We start from the raw sequence: 22,878 nt of genomic DNA on the forward strand, positions 1-22,878 counted from the left end.
TACGAGCGCATGGCTGAATATAAGAATGCAACCGCGGTGCAGTGAAGTGTGATGTGATATAGTGAGACTAGTGCCGGTTGCAAGATGGCCGTCATGGTAGGAGGAGCCTCCTGCTGAGCCGAGAATCGATCCCAGGACCTCGCGGACTTGCGCTCTCGAACGAGTCGTGAACAACTCGTTGGCGAAAGAGGGAGAGGTGGAGAACAAAAAGAACGAGGTTCGGCGAGAGAGAGAGAGAGTGCGAGTGCGCGCAGGGTGGAAGGGAAAAAAGGATCTCCGGCGTATACGCGAGATAAGAAAGAAAGGAGACAAAGTGAGGGATCCCGGATTTACCACCCCGGCATCTAACGAGGCCTTCAATTTTTGCCTCTTAATGAGGACGTATCGTGCCGCCGCGATGTCCTTACGCGCGGCGAATGAAATTATCCTCGAAATAATTCCGCCAAAATGATCCATTCAGCTGATTACGCTCGAGAGGTCTGCGGTCAGAAATGCTAATAAGATCTTATCTGTTGGTTTTCGTCGTTTGTTAGGGCCATCTTTCGTGATAAAAACGCGAGTATCGTAAACGTAAGCGTAACCAGAAACGTTGTCGAACTTATCAAAGGTGACACCGGTACTCGAAGACACCTTAGCATCATGTTTATACATGTATAATTATTTTATTATTCTTCAAAAGTTTTGATAAGTTGTGACTATAATATGTACATTTCGCAAACACCTTTATAGCATAATCAATTTTATAGCAATGGCGGATGAATTCCGATGAATACGAGAATTATACACGTGTACATACTATACGCACACAGAAACTATATAATTAGACAAATAAAAAAAAGAAATAAATATTAAAATTCCTTAACTAGACAGTCATTAAGTTTTAACAAGCCGAAATAGAAAACATTCGTATATTTCATATACAATTTTAATCCTAATGAGTGCAATTGTTTCAATTAATAAACCAATAATCATCAGTAAAGAATAGATCGCTAGTATAATACGGAAATTAATGCAGTATCCAACTCTAAACATTTCTATATTGTTCTATATTTTATGATATTGTATTTCGTAACATCTATAAGAACCGAGTAAGAACATTTACTTCGCCAGAAACTAATAAAACATGACAATACGACCATTGATTTTGATTAGATTATCATTAGATATTTCGGACCATGGGTTTTGGTCTTTCTAAATTAATGTAATTTTGATGCTTATATCCTAATATTTAAATAATTTAAGTTATTGCGGAAAATATTACCTCAGTCAGAATAATTGTGATAAATATTACCACATGCCTCAGTGGTCGAACTGGCACGACACCCTATACGGAATGGGGGAGGTTCCAAGTTCGTACCCTGGCTGAGGTAATATTTTTTATCTGCTAACCTGACCAAAATCAATGGTCGTATTGTCATGACGATGATAGTCGAGTCGATTAGAATTCTTAATTATCTACATTTTACAAGAGCGTTATCACAGCAAGTCATCAAAATAAATTCCTTGCACGATGATGATTCTTCGATGTCGAACATATAAGAAATAAGTCAACTTCATTAACGAAAAAAAAAGCATGTTTTGAATTGTTGGACATATGTTAAACGTAACGATGACATCCCATACGCATGTCAAAATTGTAGATTGTAAGCTTCAAATCTCTGGGGATCATAAATGTCATATTGACTTGTAAGAAAAGCCCGAAACAGTTGCCGACGAAAACTGGGGTGCGTGTTAACACACCATGAGTTTAAAATATTTTACAATTATAATAAAAAAAAAACAATATATTTATAGCAAGCAATTATTTTTCAATAAGCAATAAGCTTAAGTAATATAATAATTTTTCTATTTTCTTTTCACAATCTTAACACATTCGATCACTTCAGGAAATGGGATATATCGTTTTTTCATGCTTGACATTGACTTCGAGTGACGAGATATGTCACATTATACACTTATGCCGCAAACCGTGTAAGAATATAGTCAATAAAGCATTTTTGAGTACTTATGAGTACTAGAGTTCTCTATAAGAAGCCCAACCGAATTTATATTGACGTTATCTATAGAAAGAGTGGCTGTCTAATATTCTTCTTCTTTTTAATCTAACTAGTGCTGGGTGAATACCTACTCTCTACATCTGAATCAGTGAATAGTCACTGATTCAGCAGTACTATTCACTGATTCAGATTTAGAGAGTATATATTCGTATTTGTTTGGATTTTTCTTTTTGCAGTTTTTTATCGTTTTTTAATTTAAAGACAAGTAACATTTGTTTTTTATTCAAAGCAGGTAGAGGTCCCGATTTAATATTTAATCTTCTTTTTGTGAGATAAATTGTGTTATACTTCCTAAAATCAAAAGATAAACATGAAAAGTCATTGTCATCATTTATCTGAGGATGAGTTTTCTGTGTGTGTGTGTGTATGTGTGTGTGTGTGTGTGTAATATTCCTATTACGAAAAATCCTGTCAAGTACCGTTACATCTCGACTAATGTTTTACGGATTACCATTGCCTTAAAAGCCATTAAATTATGTGTGGAAACGAATTTAATTCAATAAAATTATGAGTTTCACATTTTGATGAGTTTCAGTTTTTCTTTTAATTTTAATAATTTTTCCAATATCACACAAGACTTTGGAAAATGCCCGAATGTTAATATTTTTCGAGTGAAAATCACCCGAAGCGAATGTGTTAAGAGTCACGCGGTGATCTTGTGTACGGTGAACGTAATGCGCAAGGTTGGAAACCAGCCCGGGTGCGAATGCACAAAGCCAACCCCTGGAGCGATCTGCGCAAGCTCTCCGCAAACACTGCTCGAGATTGATAAGGGCCGCATCGCGCCTCAGAATCCATTATTTGGATACCTGCGGCAGCAATACAGATATATCACGTACTCCGCATTAAATCTTGTCAAGGATTAGATAGGCTCATTCATCGTTGTTTAACCCTCGTGCCCATGTGACATACGATGTATTGTTCTCCAACGCAACGCCTCTTTGTTGCGATCGCGTTAATCGAAATATTTACTTGACGATTCTTTAACAAAATGTAAATCTTATCATTTACTTCTGTTCAATAGAATCGTTAAGTAGCTTTTAACGAACTATATAGAATGTTGTAATAATATTCCTATACACGAAGGCATAAAAAAAGGAAGAAAAATTAATAGATACGCATATATTTTGCTGATAAAATAACATTTTATATAAAAAAAAATATATATAAATTTCTAACAATGTATGGCTATATATATATATATATATTGTTAATGCTTACTATACCTATCAATCTTGTATTCTTCTTTTTTAAAAAATATTTATATGATTTGCGTAATTATTGTATATTTATAGAGGAAAAATGCAAGATATTTCTGCACACATCCATTACGCGCACATGCAGTAGCATATTCATCTTAGGGAGCTTTATTCGAGATGTCATCAAGCCGCAAAATGTGCATCGTACCGGTAGGACATTAAAAATAATACGTTTACACGTCGCGACGCGAGCCAGCGGCTGGGTGGCGGAGACCACACGCGGTTAAAGAGAGGTCCTGGCCGCTGAGTGTCAAGTGGTACGCGATTAGAGCTCCCCATGATGCTCTCTGTGCTCATCTCTCACCAACCGAAATCGTCCCGACTCACAGCGGAGCGCTGGGGTTGCGCCGCGACGACAATGGGCGACATGATGTAACAACATGTGTCGCGTTCGCAGGGGGAATTCCCTCCCCCTCGTCGCACGCTGGTTCTATATACAACGTAGGGATACCATAGAATGGGATACCACTTAGCAGCCCGCCGGCGGTATACAACAAACAGATTAAGCGCCGGACAATAATGGACCCGCCGCTCACTCGCCGGGCTCACTTGGACGCCTACGAGCAGCCTCCCCGCGTTTTGAGTGACGATTCGCTCGAAATCACGATACGACAATACAAATGGCACGGTGAAGTGTAGCGTACGAATGACTAGGAAAACGTTATGCTTGCGTACATCTCACTTGTTCATCGAAGGGGTGCATCTTCATATAGTTTTCATTGTTTTTAGCATTAATAAATTAAATAAATAAATAAATGTATATATAAATATTGAAAAATTTTTATAAAAGTGCAATGAATTTGATTCATTCAGTTAATTTATAGTTTTTTAATAAAAAGACGCATAAAATAGAATTGGAAAATGTTTACCTTTGTTTCACCTGACAGCGTACTTAATTTTTCTTCGTCTGCATCTAAATTTTTTTAATGCTTTAAAGATAAAATTATATAGTTGTATAAATTTATTATTGCAAGAAAACAACGGTGAAAACAAATTTCATAAAATTTTACAGAAAGATCGTAAGATGTTCTGTTGCCACGCTGACGGAAACAGGCGACGCGGCGTCTGTTTCCGTGGATGTGCCGGCTAATGCTCGAAACATTCGGGTGCCATCGCGGCGATGAGTTATGCGTGCCACGTGCGTGTTCTCATACCTTTATTACCGCAGCATCGCGCGAGATAACGCACCGCGCGTAACGCACAAAGGGCGGTCGACCGCGCGGCGTGACTCGCCTCGCGTTCCGCTAAATTTGCCGCCACGCGAACGAACAAAAAAAGAAATCTTCCGAAATTAAGCGCGTATATATTTAACGTGCGTAACGAGGAAATCGCCGACGAGCACGAAATGTGAACGGAACGCGGTGGCAATAGGCCGACGAAGCTGCCCGCGTTATAATGACGCTCGATAGACAGCGGAAAGCAACGGAAGGAGAACGATGTTTTTCCATTTAATTAACCCGCTGCGGGTTTCCCAGGTATCATAAAACAGTAAATAATGCGACCTGTTTCCGGTAACAGATGCGAACGGGCCGTCTGTCGCGTTAAGTGGCTCGTCTGAACTAATAGTCCATGAATGCTAAGGAGATTAGAGCATCGGTTGCCGCTGCTATTAATAATTCCATTATAAACGACCAGCTTTTAATTGTTATGCGGCTTTCGGCTGTGTCAAATATATACATTCGAGGCAACTCATAATAACGTAATCGAATACAAAATTCATTTTCTTATTATATATATTCAATAAAAAATAGATGTATTGTTTAAACAGAATGGAATTTTATTTTATTTTCGACGCGTTTCATCCAACAAATGATGGTTCTCGTAGTGGCGGATTTATCGTAATGATCGAGGCAATTTCTTCGAGATGAAATCCCGACATTCGGGACGATCTATATTTTCCGTGCCATTTGACAAAGAAACCGTGAAATACGTACTCCACGGCCACCGCCGCTCTACCGGCTGCCGAAGCTCAACAAACGGGTCCCGGATTACTCGAGGATTACGCGGGGATGTTCATTCGAGCTGATTTACAAGGTCGACGCGGCGTGCCGTCTGCATAGACGACCGGAGTGGTCGTCCCAGAAGATGCGTCACGATCCTCGATAGAAATGTTACACAATGAAAACAGAGGAGAGTCTACGCAGTGGAAGCCAAAACTGCTCCTATATCTATTGTACTACGATGCCGAGTGAAATATTTTGGCGTGCAACGATTGCTCGAACTTATTTCTCTATTCGCGATGAAGATGATAAGGCGACGACGATTGTAAATTCGATAATTTTGATCTTTGTGAGGCAAATAATATTTATTTATCAATAAATTTGTTTGGGATAAATAAAATCTCGAGTTGCATCTCTTTTACTTGATCTTCCTCATAACTGATAGCTTCCGATCGAACGGTAATTTCTCAAGAGTGTCATTTTTCGAGCCAAGCCGCGAGAACGTCGGTGTACAAATAATTCAGATGATAAACGAATTAACTCGAAATGGGATGATGAAAGGCACATTTAGGGCGGCAGGAGCCCTCGAGTTCTGCCTTAATGCGAGGGCTGATGTAGCAGAACGTTTGACCCCTCGCCTCACCAACGCAAGATGAGAGAACCGAAACAAGGAGAGCGAGACGGAGAGAGAGATCGCGAGTACGACACACGTGCTCGGCTCATGAATCAAGTCGTATTAGCGAGAGAGAAGTAGGGACCGCCGGGTACCAATCTACCATTCCAACTTGGAGTAGATTGGATTCTCGAGCTTTATTCGATTATCCACGAACGAGGAGCACGAATTGAATGTGGCGCGACTCTCTCCGGCATAACCTGTCGTTTCGCTCCGCAGCTTTGGTAACCGGAGCATAAACAACGAGCTGGACAGTGATGGACGGCGTAACGAAGTAAGCGAAATAAAAAGATCGAATAAGGTATTATCAATTTCCTTAGTATTTAAAAATAGGGGTTTGGATTCTCGATTATTAACACAAGAAACGTTTAAAGCATTATGGAAAACCCGAAACAAATAATGTTATAGGTAACACAAAACATTTTAATTCTTTACGGCATTGTTAAAAATGCTCAGAAACGTTAACATCTACAACAAAACATGCGTAAGTATTAACCCTTAAATGCCACCCGGGGTCCAGCGGACCCCAGACCCTTTAGAATGATATATTTTCAAATGTTCCCCCCAAAAATGGAGCTCATGCTCCCATTGATGATAGTTGAGTGATTGACCTGCCCGGTTGTACACTTAGCAGTACTCAGTTTACTTAATTTTTTATACTATGTTGAAATTGAAATTTTAACAATATAAGCATTTTATTCTCTTTTCTAAGCCTTGAACAACATTGAACATAATTTTCATAACTAAATATCAAAAAATCAATGAGTAAGGAGACATTTTTCATGCTAGGGTCTTTTAGACCCCATGTGTCATTTACGCGATTCTTGAGAGGTGTGGCATTTAAGGGTTAAGCAACATTTACTTTCTGTTCTGTTGCAAAGGATTGAAACGATCAAGCGGGAAAAGAACGATGACGACCGAAGATATGGAGATCTCTAATCGGTAAAATCTTGCGCTGGATAGCCGATGCTTGGATATCCGCCCGGTCGATCGGTATTCTTCGGTAGATATTTGTGTAGCGTGAGTTTTTACGATTGTGTTATAAAAGGGAGGCTCCAGTATCTCGTGTTTGTAAGCTATTTTTCGTCGTGCACACCTGCCCCTATTCTGGTGTGTGTATCTGTGCGCGCGTACCATCAAGACCGAAGCTCCATATTTGCGTTCGGCATGTACGAACGAGAAGTGTTGTCGCGTTTCATGCCAGCGTCCAATATTCAAATGATCCTTTCAACGGAACGTTATCGTATCTATTCACTTGGTTATATTCGGAATTATCGTGCCATGGAATCGCGCGAACTGCTCATCCATTTGCTTGAATGTGTTTCAGCTACCGATATACATGTAGAAATAACATTAAGGCTGTCGACTTAAATATAAAAGATAAACTTATCATTAAATTCTAGTTTGTGTTGTTGCCTACAATATTTGGTCGATAAAAAAATGTTTTAAATAAAGTTTGCATAATTTAATTCAAAATAACCTACTAAAGTGCTATTCTAGACTCGTCATCATCATTATCATCATCAATATTACCATCATTATCATTATCAAGTTTCAAACATTGTGTGTCTTGTATGATGATGCATAATATTTCTATGCTTTAGTTTATTAAAGAATTCTCACAAAATTTCTTCGAATTTTCTATGAAAGTCAGAATATGTTTAGATAGAAAGATATTAGATTTCAAGAATTGGGTTGTAATGGTGATACGTAATATTTCTATGTTTCAGCTTATTTGAGTTATTAAAAAATTTTCATAAGAATTTCTCAAAATTTTCTATAAAGATAACAATATGACTAAATAGAAATATCAAATTTCAAGCATTATGCTTACAATTAGTGGTGATACGTAATATTCCTATGTTTCAGTTTATTAAAAAATCTTCATAAGAATTTTTCAAAAATTTCCATAAAGATCATAAAATATAACTAAATAGAAATATCAGATTTCAAGTATTATGTCTTACAATTAGTAACGATACGTAATATTTCTATATGTTTAGTTTATGGAAAAATTTTCATAAAAATTCCTCAAAATTTTCCATAAAAGTCAGGATATGGTTAGAAATATTGCCGAAAATCGAAGCATCGGTAGAAATGGAATGTCATAGGGTTCCTTAAGTCACATAGCTTATCGCCACCCATCGATAGCGACAGTACCACGAGCGGCAGGAGCGGAATAGTGGAGGAGGAAGCGACAGGAGGCGTGGTAACAACGCGCACGCTCCACGTGACCCTGTCGTTTGGAAGGCGGGACTTCAGCAACGAGGCATACAACTACAACAAGCAGTAGAACCAGCCGGTGGTCAGCGACGTTCTCTCTGTCGTCGCGCGCGCGGGACACCTCGAGCCGCGCTCGTTGCACGTACAACACCTGCCGCGCGATTAGGCACGCACGGTTCGTCCATCCGTAACCCGTTCCGGCGACCTTTTTTTAAGACTGCAAATTTTGAGCAGTGCCTCTCCCCCGACCCGAAAATCGGGGCGACATCGGCGCAGCGCGATCGCCCGGGTGCCGTCGCGGGAATCATGCACGGGAAAATGATTGACGATAACAACAACAGCACCAATGACATGTCGATCTGTGAGTGAATATGCGCACGGGAGAATGAGACTCGCTCGTTCGAAGCGGAAAAACATTCTCAGGACCGTCGGAAGCGGACAACCTCGTCATGATGTTGGTTCCACAAGACATTATGGGCGGCCCGTCGAAGATGCTGTACCAAATGAACAAGTACTACGCCGAGCGCGTACAGGCACGCATGGGCCAGGTGCAGAAGACCATACGGGAGGTGTGCAAGGTCGTGCAGGACGTGCTCAAGGAGGTCGAGGTGCAGGAGCCGCGCTTCATCTCCTCGCTGACCGAGTGCAACGGCCGCTACGAGGGCCTCGAGGTGATCTCGCCGGGTGAATTCGAGGTGGTCCTCTACCTGAATCAGATGGGAGTTTTCAACTTCGTCGACGACGGCACCCTGCCGGGCTGTGCCGTGCTGAAGCTCAGCGATGGGCGCAAGAGATCCATGTCCCTCTGGGTCGAGTTCATCACCGCGTCCGGCTACTTGTCGGCCAGGAAGATACGCTCGAGATTTCAGACTCTGGTGGCGCAGGCCTGCGACAAGTGCAACTACAGGGATTCGGTGAAGATGATCGCCGATACTACCGAGGTGAAACTACGGATACGGGAGCGATACGTCGTGCAGATCACGCCAGCGTTCAAGTGCTCCGGTGTGTGGCCGCGATCCGCCGCTCATTGGCCGATACCGCACATCCCCTGGCCGCATCCCAACCTGGTGGCGGAGGTCAAAACGGAGGGCTTCGACCTGCTGTCGAAGGAGAGCGTCGCGCTTCAGGGCAAGCAATCGGCGATGGAGGGTGACGCCTGGGTGTTGTCCTTCACGGAAGCGGAAACCAGGCTGCTACAGGGCGGCTGTCGTCGAAAGTGTCTGAGTATACTTAAAACCCTAAGGGATCGACACCTCGATCTGCCCGGAAATCCAGTCACCAGCTACCACATGAAGACCTTACTGCTGCACGAGTGCGAGAAACATCCCCTCGAGACCGAATGGGACGAGGGATGCCTGGCCGACCGTATTAATGGCATCTTCTTGCAGCTGATATCCTGCCTACAGTGCCGGCGATGTCCGCACTACTTCCTACCGAATCTCGATCTCTTCAAGGGAAAGTCACCTAGCGGTCTGGAAAATGCGGCGAAGCAAGTTTGGAGACTTACGAGGGAGCTGCTCACGAACAGCCGCGCGCTCGAGAAGCTTTAGCGTTCTCCTGCTCGAAAGCACACGATGAAAAAAAGAAAACGCGCGATGATGAGAAGAGAGAAACGATGACACACGTGTAACACGATTTTTAAGCACGTTTCTACCGCATGGTACTACGTGCTTCTCCGATACTACACGCAAACAGTATTGTAGTTACTGTTATTACTTAATACACGCTTGTATCAAGGGCTTGGTGCATTGTTACAAATGACTCTCGACACGTAAGCCACTTTAAATCGTACACTTGTTTTCCTTCGATAACAATCGCGGTTCAACGAGCAATAATGATCGTCAAGTAGATAATTCAGACTTTTAATTTTCTGTTTAATATTCAAACAGTCGCATGGAAATCAAATGATTATATAATTAAAAATCTAGCCATAATTCTTTTTTATATGAGTAGCTATTATGTTTGACTAAAATAAAATTGATTATATTATTCATATAAGCAAAAATTTCGTCCATTAAATGAAATAAAATCAAGTCTGTATCATTTTAAATTTTCCGAACAAAACGAAATATATATACCATACATGATTGATTGTCGAAGTCGAATGATATCCACTTGAATAGATGGAAATAAAATTCGCGCAAATTAAAAATCTTAAAAGAAAAAAAGCGAAAAGTATACGATCAACTAAATTATCTAAACATGCTGCAAAATATACATATAATCTAATTCGTTTTATTGTTATATTTCGATTAGTTATACGATTTTTCTCGAAATCAATATATTAATGTTTTATTTCAGTGTGTGATCAATGTAAATTGCTGTCAAATAAGCAAAGTCACTGCAATTAAACTTATGATATCCATGCGACTAGGTAAACGCTAAGTATGGCATATCTTGATAGTTAATGTAAAACATTATGTTTTTTGCAACGCATATGGGTTGTGCAATTGGCTCTGTTGAAATAGAATATTTCGTATAATTGTTTAGTGCAATAATAGTTACTCCATCTCCATTATAAAACAACGAAATATCAGAATTGTAATAGCAATAAGATAAAAAGTAAATTTTAAAGACACAATGCTGTCCTACAATTTAGTGATACTCCGTATGAAACTGTATTGACGAATGAATGTTCACACTTCCAACATTTTAATGAGTCAAGGTTATTTTCGCATTCTAGATTATTTAGGAAACATATATAAGATATGTAATACGTTCCGATTAATTATTATTACAATTCTCTTTTTATCTAAGCGGAATAATGTGATTTGTTATCCTTATTAATATTTATAATCGGTTAGCAACGAGCTTCCGGTAGTTTTACAACGTTATATGTATATATGTGGTATACATACTTCTTTTATATTATTTAAATGATATTTATTTCATAATCGGATCATTATATATATATTTGAAACATGAAATGTACATAATGAATAAATGCATTAATTTCATCTCCAATTAAACATTATACAATTATTTACTTTAGAAAAAAGCTATCCCACCTTGAAATATTATATCCAATTGCGCGATTAGGAAATTTTATTCATTATATCTTAATATTATTCAGTAAATTATTAAATATTTGTAGAATATACATACACATATATGTATTTAAAAACATATATATGTGTACGTTTTTAAATATGTATATTATATTGTCCAACTAATTATATAAATCTCATATATAAATAATTAAAGTATTTTCGGCATAAAATACTATTGTAATCGTGTAAAACATCATGTTCTTGCTTCAATAAACATTACATCGTGAATTTATTTTTACGAGAATTGCTAAACATAATTTGGTTCGTAAATTTCACGTTTCGTAACATGCAACATTAAAATATGATCGTATCTTCACTAATTAACACAGAGTGGTTTTTCTCTTGCAAGAATATATTTTTCTTAATGTGCTGTGTATTCGATCGTGATACGCGTGTACTGCGCAATTATTATGCCGAATACTTATACTTATAACATGTACGTTATAGAAGCCTTGAACGACTCGCTGGCAGCAAGCCGAAGACTATCATCTTCATTATACGCCTACCTAGAATATCACGTTCTTATCTTAATTTTATCCTTAACGTTCCGCATCTTCCTTTCCTGGTGATGACATTCGTTAGCCGGTGCCATTCACTTTTCTTGCTTTACCACACGTTCGACCGTTTCCAAATGCGTATGATAATTGTTATTACATTCTAACACGAACACTAAAGATCTCTATTGACTGTGGAATCTCAAATTGCATTCTTCACTGCAAGAAACACACTGCAGTATTTTTATCATTATAAGATATATTAAGATATTAACAGAGATATATTAAACAAGATATATTAAGATACTTCTTGTCTTTTCTAGTTTTCATCATTGAAAATATTTTACTTTTCCTAGCAAAATAACGATTAAATAATACGATTGCTTCATTAACTAACTCATCATTGCTAACAATAATATGTTATTTATTGCAATTGTTATTGCTAAAAAAATTATTTTATTTTAATTTTTTGAAAATTAAAGATATCAATTGTTTTTCTAACTGATTTGTGTGTGTTCATAGCCAAAAATATTTAAATTAATTTATTTATGCTCCAAAAAGAAAACATTTCTCGATAATCCTGACTCAGTGAATTGGTTACAATAATCGAGAATAACTATTATGGTCCATCGACTTCCAATGCCAATCCCTTGAAAAGAAAATATCCTTGACATGAAGGAGTTCGAGGTAACTTTATTCGGCAGTATAGACACGGTTGTGGTCCACCATGTCGAAAATTTCGGAATAACTAAAAGGGCTGCAGAGGAGGGACCGTGCCCTCGCGGATGGGAAATAAACTAAGCAGTTCCTGCATAATTCATGGGGAGGAAGAAGGGCTACCACGAGGGTTGCCTCGCGTTACCTTCGTTCCCCTATCGCGAGCGCTACACATGAACGCAGCTAGAATATCTGTGCCGGATCGATCTTGTCGGTCTGGCGCAGTCGACCACGCCCGCCCAACGTGGCAGACCTCCGATTGGCTAAAAAATCTTGCCGGAAGGCGTAGTCTGCCAGGAGGAGGCGTGCCAGCAACGCTGTATGTTCGTGCTCGCCACGGAGGATGGGTGACGCGGAGGAGGTAGACATCAGCGCAGTCGGCTATCTGCTCCTGCACGGAGACGCTCGCGATACCTCTTCCTCCCGCTACGTTGGTGTCTCCGACGCACGGTGCGTCCTGGCGAACGCCAGGTGGAAAACGAATCTAACGAGGTTTATGAGCGACGAGTTTCGCGTCTTCCCGCAATGCGATAGATCGCGCAAAGCGGCTCGATGACCACGCGAAGAAGGGGAAAAGGCCTGGATGAAGAGACACGAGAATGTCATGATCCGGAGAAGCTGAAGACCATATAATAACCATCCGTGGACTACGGGCGGTGCACGATGCTGGTACCGCCTGATATGATTTCGTCCCACTCCAGGATGGTCTATCAGTTCAACAAGTACTTTGGCGAACGGGTGATGACGAGGAAGAGCCAGGTGGCGAAGACCATTCAGGAGGTGTGCCGAGTCGTGCAGGATGTGCTGAAGGAAGTGGAGGTGCAGGAGCCGAGATTCATCTCGTCCCTGACGGATTACAACGGCCGATTCGACGGCCTCGACGTCATCTCGCCGACGGAGTTCGAGATCGTCATCTATCTGAATCAGATGGGCGTGTTGAACTTTGTGGACGACGGCACCCTGCCGGGCTGCGCCGTGCTGAAGCTCAGCGACGGGCGCAAGAGGTCCATGTCCCTCTGGGTGGAATTCATCACCGCGTCCGGTTACCTGTCGGCCAGAAAGATACGCTCGAGATTCCAGACCTTAGTGGCGCAGGCCTGCGACAAGTGCACGTATCGGGATTCGGTGAAGATGATCGCCGACACTACCGAGGTGAAACTACGGATACGCGAGCGGTACGTCGTGCAGATTACGCCAGCTTTCAAATGTGCCGGACTCTGGCCCAGATCAGCCTCCCACTGGCCGATCGCGCATATACCTTGGCCGCATCCGAACATCGTCGCCGAGGTGAAGGCGGAGGGCTTCGACATGCTCTCGAAGGAATGCATAGGCCTGCAAGGTAAGCAGTCCGCCATGGAGGGCGACGCCTGGGCGTTGTCGTTTATCGACGCGGAGAATCGATTGTTGCAAGGCGCGAGTAGGAAGCGTTGCCTCAGTATACTGAAGACTCTTAGGGACCGACATCTCGACCTGCCGGGTAACCCGGTCACCAGCTACCACATGAAGACCCTGCTGCTCTACGAGTGCGAGAAACACCCGCATGAGGCGGAATGGGACGAGGGTTGCCTGGCCGAGCGAATAAACGGCATTTTTCTGCAGCTAATCTCCTGCCTGCAGTGCCGCAGATGCCCGCATTACTTTCTACCGAATCTCGATCTCTTCAAGGGAAAATCGCCGAGCGGCCTCGAAAACGCCGCGAAGCAGGTGTGGAGACTCACCAGGGAGTTGTTGACGAACAGTCGCGCGCTCGAGAAACTGTAGGTAATGACCGACGGCGCTGTGACTGATCGTCGTATGATTCGTGAAACTGATCTCGCAAATCTTGTCACACGTTCCTGTAACTGCAGCGTCGATGACTTCGACGCGCGAGTAAGATACGTCTCTAATCGTATAACGGCCGTGCAAGGACTGCGCGAGAATCGTCGTGGACTGGAAGACTCAGTGTACGCGAGAGAGGCTTTCGGGCTTACGAAAAAGAGAAATGGGGTTCCTCTTGGTTCTTGCCGCCATCCAACGTACTGCCGAGTCATCGGGAAATCCGATCTGCATTTTCCTGGATTTCGCGGATCTGAAGATTACATATGTTTTCGATGTTCCCCGAAGATATTTAGTGTGTGCCGGAAGCAATTCTCGCGAGATTAATCACGCGCATATGTGATGTTTGGTGAACACGTGATTGGCTCTCGCAGACGATCGAATTAGTGCCATAAATAATCTCTTCGACGTTAGAGACAGATTTCGTTTCTACTGTCGGCGCGAAATATATAAAGTAAATATATTATAGCCGCAGAAAATTATCATTCAGTTGCAACGGCGGTTTGCAACGCTGTGACAATGGCGCGTAAAGAACAACCTTTAACCTGTGGTACGGAAATCTTACTGTTGAGTGAAAAACCTACTATTCTCCGCGTTTAACTCTTTAAGATTTTTAAATCTGCGTCCTATGACTCCAGATTTTAGTGACGAAAACTGTTTTCTACAACGTTCCTTAATTTCTAATATGGTTTTTACTTCGAAGCTCGTAAGCTTCTCGCGATAGTCTTAAGCCTGAGACTGCAAGCACTGCCATATCGACGCTTAAAGAGTTGACGCGACTGATTAGTTTAATGATGTCTTCTTAACATGCTGAATAGTATGTTTGTTCTACAGTTTTTGTGTGATCGCGACCGCACGGTTAAGGGTTTATCGTTTTTCACTTAGGTCCCTCGCGCGACCTCCGCCGCCTATGTAAATAAAACTTGAAAGATATTTATTGAACTGTAACGAAATGTGAAATATAATGCTATTTATATGGAAGCCTAGTCGCGTCGGTTGATGACACATCATGCACACCCACTCCTTACCCCCCCCCCTGTGTCACCCGAAGAATCGCCCGTCGTAAATATCGCCGTACCCCGCGCTGATCGCCGCGCGACGATCGTTAAACGTTTCGCTCGCGATGAACGCGCGGCGGAGAGAGCGAGCGAGTTAGGCCTCGTAAATTTTACAGTCGCTCTCACTTTTTTGTCGTTTGCGTCGCCAATGGGCCCAATGGGGATCAAGGTGAGGAGGAGGAGACATTGGGGAACGTCCGTGCACGCGCATCTTCTTTCGCGACGTTCAGCGACGGCAAGCTATCGGCGATCATCGCGGAAAAACAGGACACCTTTTAGATATGTTTCCGCATATTTTTATCGCGTGTGAAATAATTCGCGTTTATAGCTTTTCCTAAAGATCATCTGACGCGCTAAGATTAAATGATGACATGCATCCCCCGAATGCAAATGTTGTTGCCTATTATTTATGAAGAATTATTTATGAATTTTATGACAATGGGACAACATACGCATAAATTCCTGGTTATCTTTTCGTCGATTTAGCTTCCCTTCGACACGGGTCTATAATTACTATCGTACGTCACTCCTTTCTGTTTTTCGACTTAACTACCTTCCTTCTTGATAAGCTAATTGGACCTTATCTCAATATTTTACCGCGAACTTATAGACGCGACGGCCTACGGCCTACGTAATAACGTGTGGCAAACCGGACGGGTTTTAAACAGCTGCTCCTAAACATGAAGAAGAGCACCGTGTCCTTGTATAGGAAGAGTGTCTCGTGCAAGGAAAAGAAACGCATTAGGTTGATAACCAAATGAGTCTCTTGAGAATTATATTACGCGTCTTTTAAGTGTTATAGGTGCAAGAATAAAGTCCTATTACGAATAAGATATTGTTTTTTAAAATATTACGGACCTGATTTAACATGTTCGGTTATTGCATGAGACTTTTACTGCTTTACAATTAACAATTGCAAATTGATTAGTATCTAACATAAGTAACGACAAATCATTATATTGTATAAAAAAGTGCAATATACTTCTTTCTCAAAGAATAACGCGGTAGTGAAAAATACCTACAGCGCGAAAGAGTCACGATTTTCTTAAAGTAATGTAATAAAGTAAGTAATAATACTGGCAATATCTTGGCAGAAATAAACTCATTGGATCGCTAGCTAAACGCGCAGCGATGGTTAACACGTAAGGCAGTCTTGCGAAACGAGGCTCGTGCAAAATCATTTTCAATTAATGGACGTTACGGCGTATTTCGAGTCAGTCGCCACGCGAGCACATGTTTTAAAGATACTTTACTCAAAGCCTAAACGGAAGTAACAAATGATTTCGCATGCGTAATAGATTTGAGACCGCGCGTCAGTTGTAAAGACTCATCTCAGCTGGCATAAACGACCGTACAACTGGCATCCATTCAAACAACAATTACTAATAACCGTGTTTACCGTACCGTGCATCAGAGAAACTTCAAATATTCCCGTCTTTGCACGCGATCTTTGAGGATAGTCTTTATAAGTAATGGGCGAAATCTTCCGCTTGATACGAATAAATTTTTTAGCGTCACTTTTTAGCGCCGAACTCACAATCTGAGGGACACACCGATATCTGAATTGATCTGTTATACATATAGCACAAATTAGAGATTGTGCGTGTAGCGTGAGATAAAAATAAAGTATCACTTATAAAACAAGTGTACGAGAACACAAAAAATTATATTACTTTATAGCTTAACGTTATTTGTGTAGAAAAAGGCATAAATTATACAAGTTGTATAAATGAGAATATTATCAATGTCGAGACTTTGATCTAGTATGTAGCTATCTTCTTTTATTTTTTAATGAGGGTAATCAACTAGCGAGCAATAATTAAATCCGCAATTAAACCAGTAAAGCGAGTGAAGCTAGTTATTCGCGCGAATTATCTCTCTCAAAAACATGGAAACACGTTAAGAAGATATGTTGATTTGCTCGACAATATGTAAGGTTAATGAAATTTACATTGATAGCAGTTTCGTGTAGATCATTAAATACATGTAGCGTGTTGTTCGATAGAAAAAAATACTCGTAATATATCCTGTAATATATTTTCCACTCGCGCGGGAAAATCAATTTCTTTTACTTCGTTACGTAATAATAACCATTTTATTCGATATTTTGTCCTAGCTCTTTTTTTAATACAAATCTCGCATCAGGTGCATAAAATAGAAATAAAAATTTCGACGTTATTATTAGATTTACTTTACGTTCCGCGACAAAGAATAATAAAACTCTTCGTACAAAAATATCTCGCGCAACTCAATGTTTTTGAATTTCAGAAGCCACGTGCTGGTTGCACATCGTAACTTTGCGACACGACTGCAATTCGACCTGAATGCGCGGCGACTTGTATGAACAAATTTACATGCTTATCGGTTTATCACCGTAACTTTCAAGGCGGCTGACAGGCGGCCGCTTCGTAAACCGCAAGAACAACAAGAAAGCCATGAGTGATTAGAAGCGGAGCAATTACAATAAATTATTATTCATAACGACAAGCTTAATCGTTAGGTTTGCTGGCGACGCGATAATAAAATACGATCGCTGTCAATTAAATTATGCGTAAAGCTATTAATAATCCTGTTCTCACGATATCGATCTCGCATTTATCGCATATTGCTCAATCACTGCCTGCCAATAACGATAGTATGTCTCTCAAGAGTTTATTTCCGCGATATGTGATCGGTAATATCTTCTAATACCTAATACAAGCTGGATGTTTTATGATCAACGAGATCTACCGATTCCATTGATGAAATTCAACTTGAAAATAAAAAATTGCATTTTTAAGGCAACCAAATTTTCTCTCATGTTGAGAAACATAATATTTTACGTTCTTTCCCATCATTTGCGAAATGAATTAGCGTTTTAAGTATTGTATGCGGAAAAGGTCTGTAAGAAGAGCGAAGAAGCAACGAGAGGAACAAGAGGAAAGAGATCTGGTTGCAGCATGCAAATGTCTTCGGTCGTTCTTTTCCTTTTCCTTTACGATATCCTGCAAGGAGGGCCGCGAGGACGCTTTATCATTGTATCGGTTGCGCCGTCTCTCGAATTCGCGGCGCGAATCGCGCGATGCAGCACGAGACAAAGGCAGAAATTCGCGAAAGCAAACATTGTAATTGGCGAAGGGACAGGAAGAGAATAGCGATGGACAGAGACAGAAGGACGAACGCACAGAGACGTTCCCGAAAGGAGTCGAAGAAGCGTAGGCCGTGATCCTCACTCCACGCCCGCGCGCGAGCGCTTGGTACGAGAGAGTCGGCACCGATCCGGCTCACCTCCTTCTTCGGGGTGATCCCGGTTGGTCTCCTCGACCGGCACGGACTCCCGCTATAAAACGTTCAGATAAAGCCGCGATGTTTATATGCAGGGATCGCGGCAAGAAGAGAGAGAGAGAGAGAGAAAGGGGGGGTGCCGTGTAGAAGGAGAGATATACCTGCCGGCCGCGCGCGCGTCGACAAAATAATAAGACAAAAGATGCCGGGGGTGGACGATGGCGAAGCGAAGGGAGGAGGAGGACCGCGATCAAGGTAGAAGAGAGAGGAGAAAGAAAGAGCGAAGAGGAAACGAACGCTGGACTCTGGAGAGATAGACCCGTGCGACCGGGCGAGGATGGGGAAAGAGAGCTGTATTGCATGCAGACACACAGTGGATGCTGCAACGCACGAAAGAGATGAGGGGACGAAGGGTGCAGGGACGACCAGAAAAGAAGGAAACCGGACAGGAATGCACGGACGAATGCGTCGTGTTACGGGCTACCCGACCGCGACGCTTATCTCGCGAGAGAGTGAGCTCTCATTAGAATCTCCTCTCCGCCTAGCTCGACCGGCTGTAAGGATTCGTGGACGACGATCCTCGTCGCACACAGCGGATACAGCGAGACTGAAACGGGATTGCTGTACATTATATATCCGTAATTTGCGTTTATCGGGACGCGAATGGTCGAACGCCACGCGATCAACGTTTGTCTCCAGTCGATTTCCATAGAAAAACTAAAACGAGCGTTCAAGATCGCGGAGTACCTTTTATTCTTCGCAGTTATACGAAACGCAAGACTTTCCAGATCGGCCTCTCCAAGAAATAAACATGTGCTACAGATATAATAATAATAAAATACATTCTTATTTTATCGGTTGAAAAGAAGCTTGTATCTTTCTTTTGAAAAAAATAATGGCAACCAATTAAATTTTCATCGCAAAAGGATTAATTCCAAATCATTCGGAAGTTGTACGCCTGCACGCAAATCTCGGTCCATTAATCCAATTACATCCTGTATAGGAATCTTTTAATTTCTTTTAGCGACGCCGGAACTTTTAATTCACGAAAGACAGATACATCCATGTATATTTTACATCTCCGTCTCTTCAAAGCCCGAGCGCTTATATGTCAGGTCGAATTTTGGGCAACTCATCATACTCTCGCTGTGTCTCAATTTTTATTAGGCTTTCGAGCGTTCCTTCTGAAAGAAAAAAGAGCAAGAGAAGAAAAGCGTCTAACCTACCGGTAACGCGATACCGTCCGTAAAATTTTTTCCTCTCTTTGTACACGCATGAGTTTGTAAGACACCACGAGAGATGCTGCGATGGAGGCGCCGAAACGAGATTGTAAAAATAACGCGGGAGCGTTAGTTGACCCCGCCCAAATTGCGCTCGCAAATCGCGCGTCGGAAAGAAAATGTAAATATCGCTTTCTAATATTGTGAAGTATTTTTCTGCAATCGATAAATTGTTGAATCGCGTAATTTACATCGCGGAGAGACTAAGAGAAAATCTTTTGCATAAATCGTCCGAATTTATGGACTCTGTTATCGTTCGATACCTCTGTTAATAATGTGTATGCGAATAGTTGTGAGTCTCTAATGTATTCACGTTTAACATTCGTAGAAACCGTTTATAAATTCGGAGGTTCGGCGAAGGAACCCATTAACACGGTGCTACGATAAATTTTAATCGTAGACTAAGAGACTAAAACTGAATGCATGCACGTGCTTAATAAAAGAATATTAAAAACGAAAGATATCTCTCAGCCATTTTTCTAAACGATAAATTTTTTTAAATGTTAATTTCAGAAATTTGTATATATAACGTTTGGTTTATTTTACCAGATAATCAAAAGACTTGCGACGACCTGACCTGTTTTTGCGATGAAAGCTATCTCGATTGCGACGAGACTTGTCTTGCTTTTGGGTCGCATGTGCGCTTCGCATGTGCGCTCTCGTACCCGCGATATTCACCCCCGTAACTTAAGAGCACTTACTACCGGCATTATCCTACCGAGCCTTACAGCTTTATGAGCAAAACCACTTAGTGTATCGCGACCGTGTCGGCTAGGGTCATTGCGTGCTGACCTGCAACATTGATGAGAACTGCGAGGGAAGAACCAGCGCGCGCCTCGAATGTGCGTCGGAACGTCGTCGTCGGCACGCGAGATTGCCGCGAAGGATAGCGTTTCGTGCAACGTGGAATCGAGTTAGCGTTCTGACACGCTCTGGAAAGTTAACGTTAATCTGCGTATATATGATCCTTCCGACACAAAAGACTTTCTCGCGATTTTATGCATAATTGACGAAGCACGGAGTTACGTTTTTTTTTTTCGCATAACTCCTGATGCTAGGGAATATCGAGATTTGTTCGGAAGAATTGTAAAAATTGGGATATAAGAATCTAATCGAATTCGAGACTGAACCCACATGATCATCGAGGTATCAGCGAAGAGCCGGATGATCGACTATTAAAGCCCACGTCCACGCTACCGCAACTGCGTTATTACGCCCGGTTGCACACAACACAGCGAGAAACGCACAATCACCCACACAACACACGAGAGCGCGACGAGAGACTTGCGTCTGCCATAAGTGACTCGATATTAACGTGAAAGATAAGCGAAACGAGCGCGCAGAGGTATATATCGAGGGTTAATAAGATAAGCTAAGCCGTTAGGTAATCTCTCCTTTATGAAGTTCGACGTAAGGTGCTATCGCGATGATGACAATAATCACACTACTTTGCGTACGGGTTTAACGAGCGTCGGTTACCGGCACGACAAAGTCTCCCGTACGATGAAACAACCGCGATAAATAATTTTCTTATACGTTCCACATCGGATGCGTGAACTCATCCTCTCCCCTATCCCCGTGTGGACACATCTCGCCGACGGTTCGCGATAAGCACATACCGAATATACGTTTGTCGATAGACGTGCTCTTTATTGCCCCGAGGAATGCGAAATTAATGGGATTTTTCAATAAGATCCGAGCACGAAACAGGTCTCGTTTTATGGCCACGCCATTCCGAATGGCGCAGATAACGACGTCGAGTGGGTGAGAAAAGTGTCCTGGGCATCCGGTGATCTGGTTAACATCCTCGTGAAAGAGAAAGAGAGACAACCACCCGGCTGAATGCCGGGAGGTGCCTGATGCATGTGCAGGCGGCGAGCTTTGTTCTACGAGAAGTCGCTTCTTCTTTGGGTAGCCGGGCCTCCTCCCTGCTACACGCACCGCTGTCCGAAATCTATTAGGTCCCGAATGTGTCCCGAGACGCGTTTTACTAAATCAAATGGGAACGTAAAGAGCGCGAGAGCCCCCGAACGCAAACTGGCTTTAAATTTCTAAGTGGTAATTTTGTTGTGATCTTCCGAGAGAGACGTATACGCTATTAGTACTACTACTTCCGGAGAAGAAACGCTTTTTCCATTTTTTTTCTTTCTCTATGAGACAAGCGTGAAAATCAACGTCAGCCGAATCAACGCAACACTTTCGACTTCGTTTTTAGATTTTAACGTTTGTTTGATGGCAGAATGCCGAGTTTTTAGCGTGATATCTTTTGAAATGTTTTACGCATAAATTTTTTTCATGCTAAATATCAACCACCGAACTCATCAAATTTGCAAAGAAACGCCGTAGAGGAACCGCAAATGACTTCGCCACGTGGCATCGTAATTTTTCGGAGAGAACGCAATTCCGTAAAAACTTTGGAGGAACTCGCGATCGCTATATTTCACAAGTGGATTCTTGTAACTCGTGGCAAATTGATACAAACGATCGCCACCTCGACGGTACTCAATCCGATAAAACGCCCAGGGACAAAATGTTATGATAGCCAGCGTGCGCAATGAGAAAAGTTTTATCGCACTCGGGGTACCCCCATCAATAAACGGAGCTCTTACGCGAGATTAAAAGATAAATAATTCCGCAAAACGGAGTATTCATAACATCCCCGGCCGTTATGCTCGCGACGCTAATAGACGTTTGCGCGAAAACGTTTTGTGCCTTTACCTCTAATTCAGGGCGAAGAAATTTAATCGTCCACCCCGGACTACTACGACCTCGGTAATGTCGTTAATACTGAAAGGGGTAAAGGACGGTCTAAGTGCACGCGTGACATAATCTATCACCGCGATAAATTGATCTCTTTTAACTCGTGTCGCATTAAATCCATTTCTTCTTCGATTACACATTTTATTCTTGTATAATGTTCTAAGTTATTATCAAATTATTTTTTTTTGTTTATTTTATGAGTTATTATGTTATACTAACAATGTACTATGGATGGATTCTTCGATTTAATGGCATGGATAAAGTTTTCAGTATCATTATATGTAAGAA

The 22,878-nt window shown here is 41.7% G+C and overlaps 3 protein-coding genes across 14 annotated transcripts in view; 2 read left to right on the forward strand and 1 right to left on the reverse strand.

The window, feature by feature from the left end:
• The window catches only part of Rg (A kinase anchor protein rugose), a 310,596-nt gene that overhangs the window by 20,928 nt on the left and 266,790 nt on the right, over positions 1 to 22,878 (reverse strand). The gene's annotated exons all lie outside the window — the stretch shown is intronic.
• Positions 8,204 to 11,137, forward strand: LOC139814718 (protein mab-21). Its single transcript, XM_071781192.1, has one exon. It carries the CDS (start codon positions 8,602 to 8,604, stop codon positions 9,700 to 9,702), a length of 1,101 nt encoding a protein of 366 aa, XP_071637293.1. The 5' UTR covers positions 8,204 to 8,601; the 3' UTR covers positions 9,703 to 11,137.
• On the forward strand, positions 12,394 to 15,224 carry LOC139814596 (protein mab-21). Its single transcript, XM_071780980.1, has one exon. It carries the CDS (start codon positions 13,077 to 13,079, stop codon positions 14,172 to 14,174), a length of 1,098 nt encoding a protein of 365 aa, XP_071637081.1. The 5' UTR covers positions 12,394 to 13,076; the 3' UTR covers positions 14,175 to 15,224.

The sequence above is a fragment of the Temnothorax longispinosus genome, chromosome 6, assembly GCF_030848805.1.
Source record: "Temnothorax longispinosus isolate EJ_2023e chromosome 6, Tlon_JGU_v1, whole genome shotgun sequence".
Lineage (NCBI taxonomy): Eukaryota > Metazoa > Arthropoda > Insecta > Hymenoptera > Formicidae > Temnothorax > Temnothorax longispinosus.

Coding starts and splice junctions, on each gene's coding strand:
- LOC139814718 (XM_071781192.1), top strand. CDS start 8,602: ATGATGTTGGTTCCACAAGACATTATGGGCGGCCCGTCGAAGATGCTG.
- LOC139814596 (XM_071780980.1), top strand. CDS start 13,077: ATGCTGGTACCGCCTGATATGATTTCGTCCCACTCCAGGATGGTCTAT.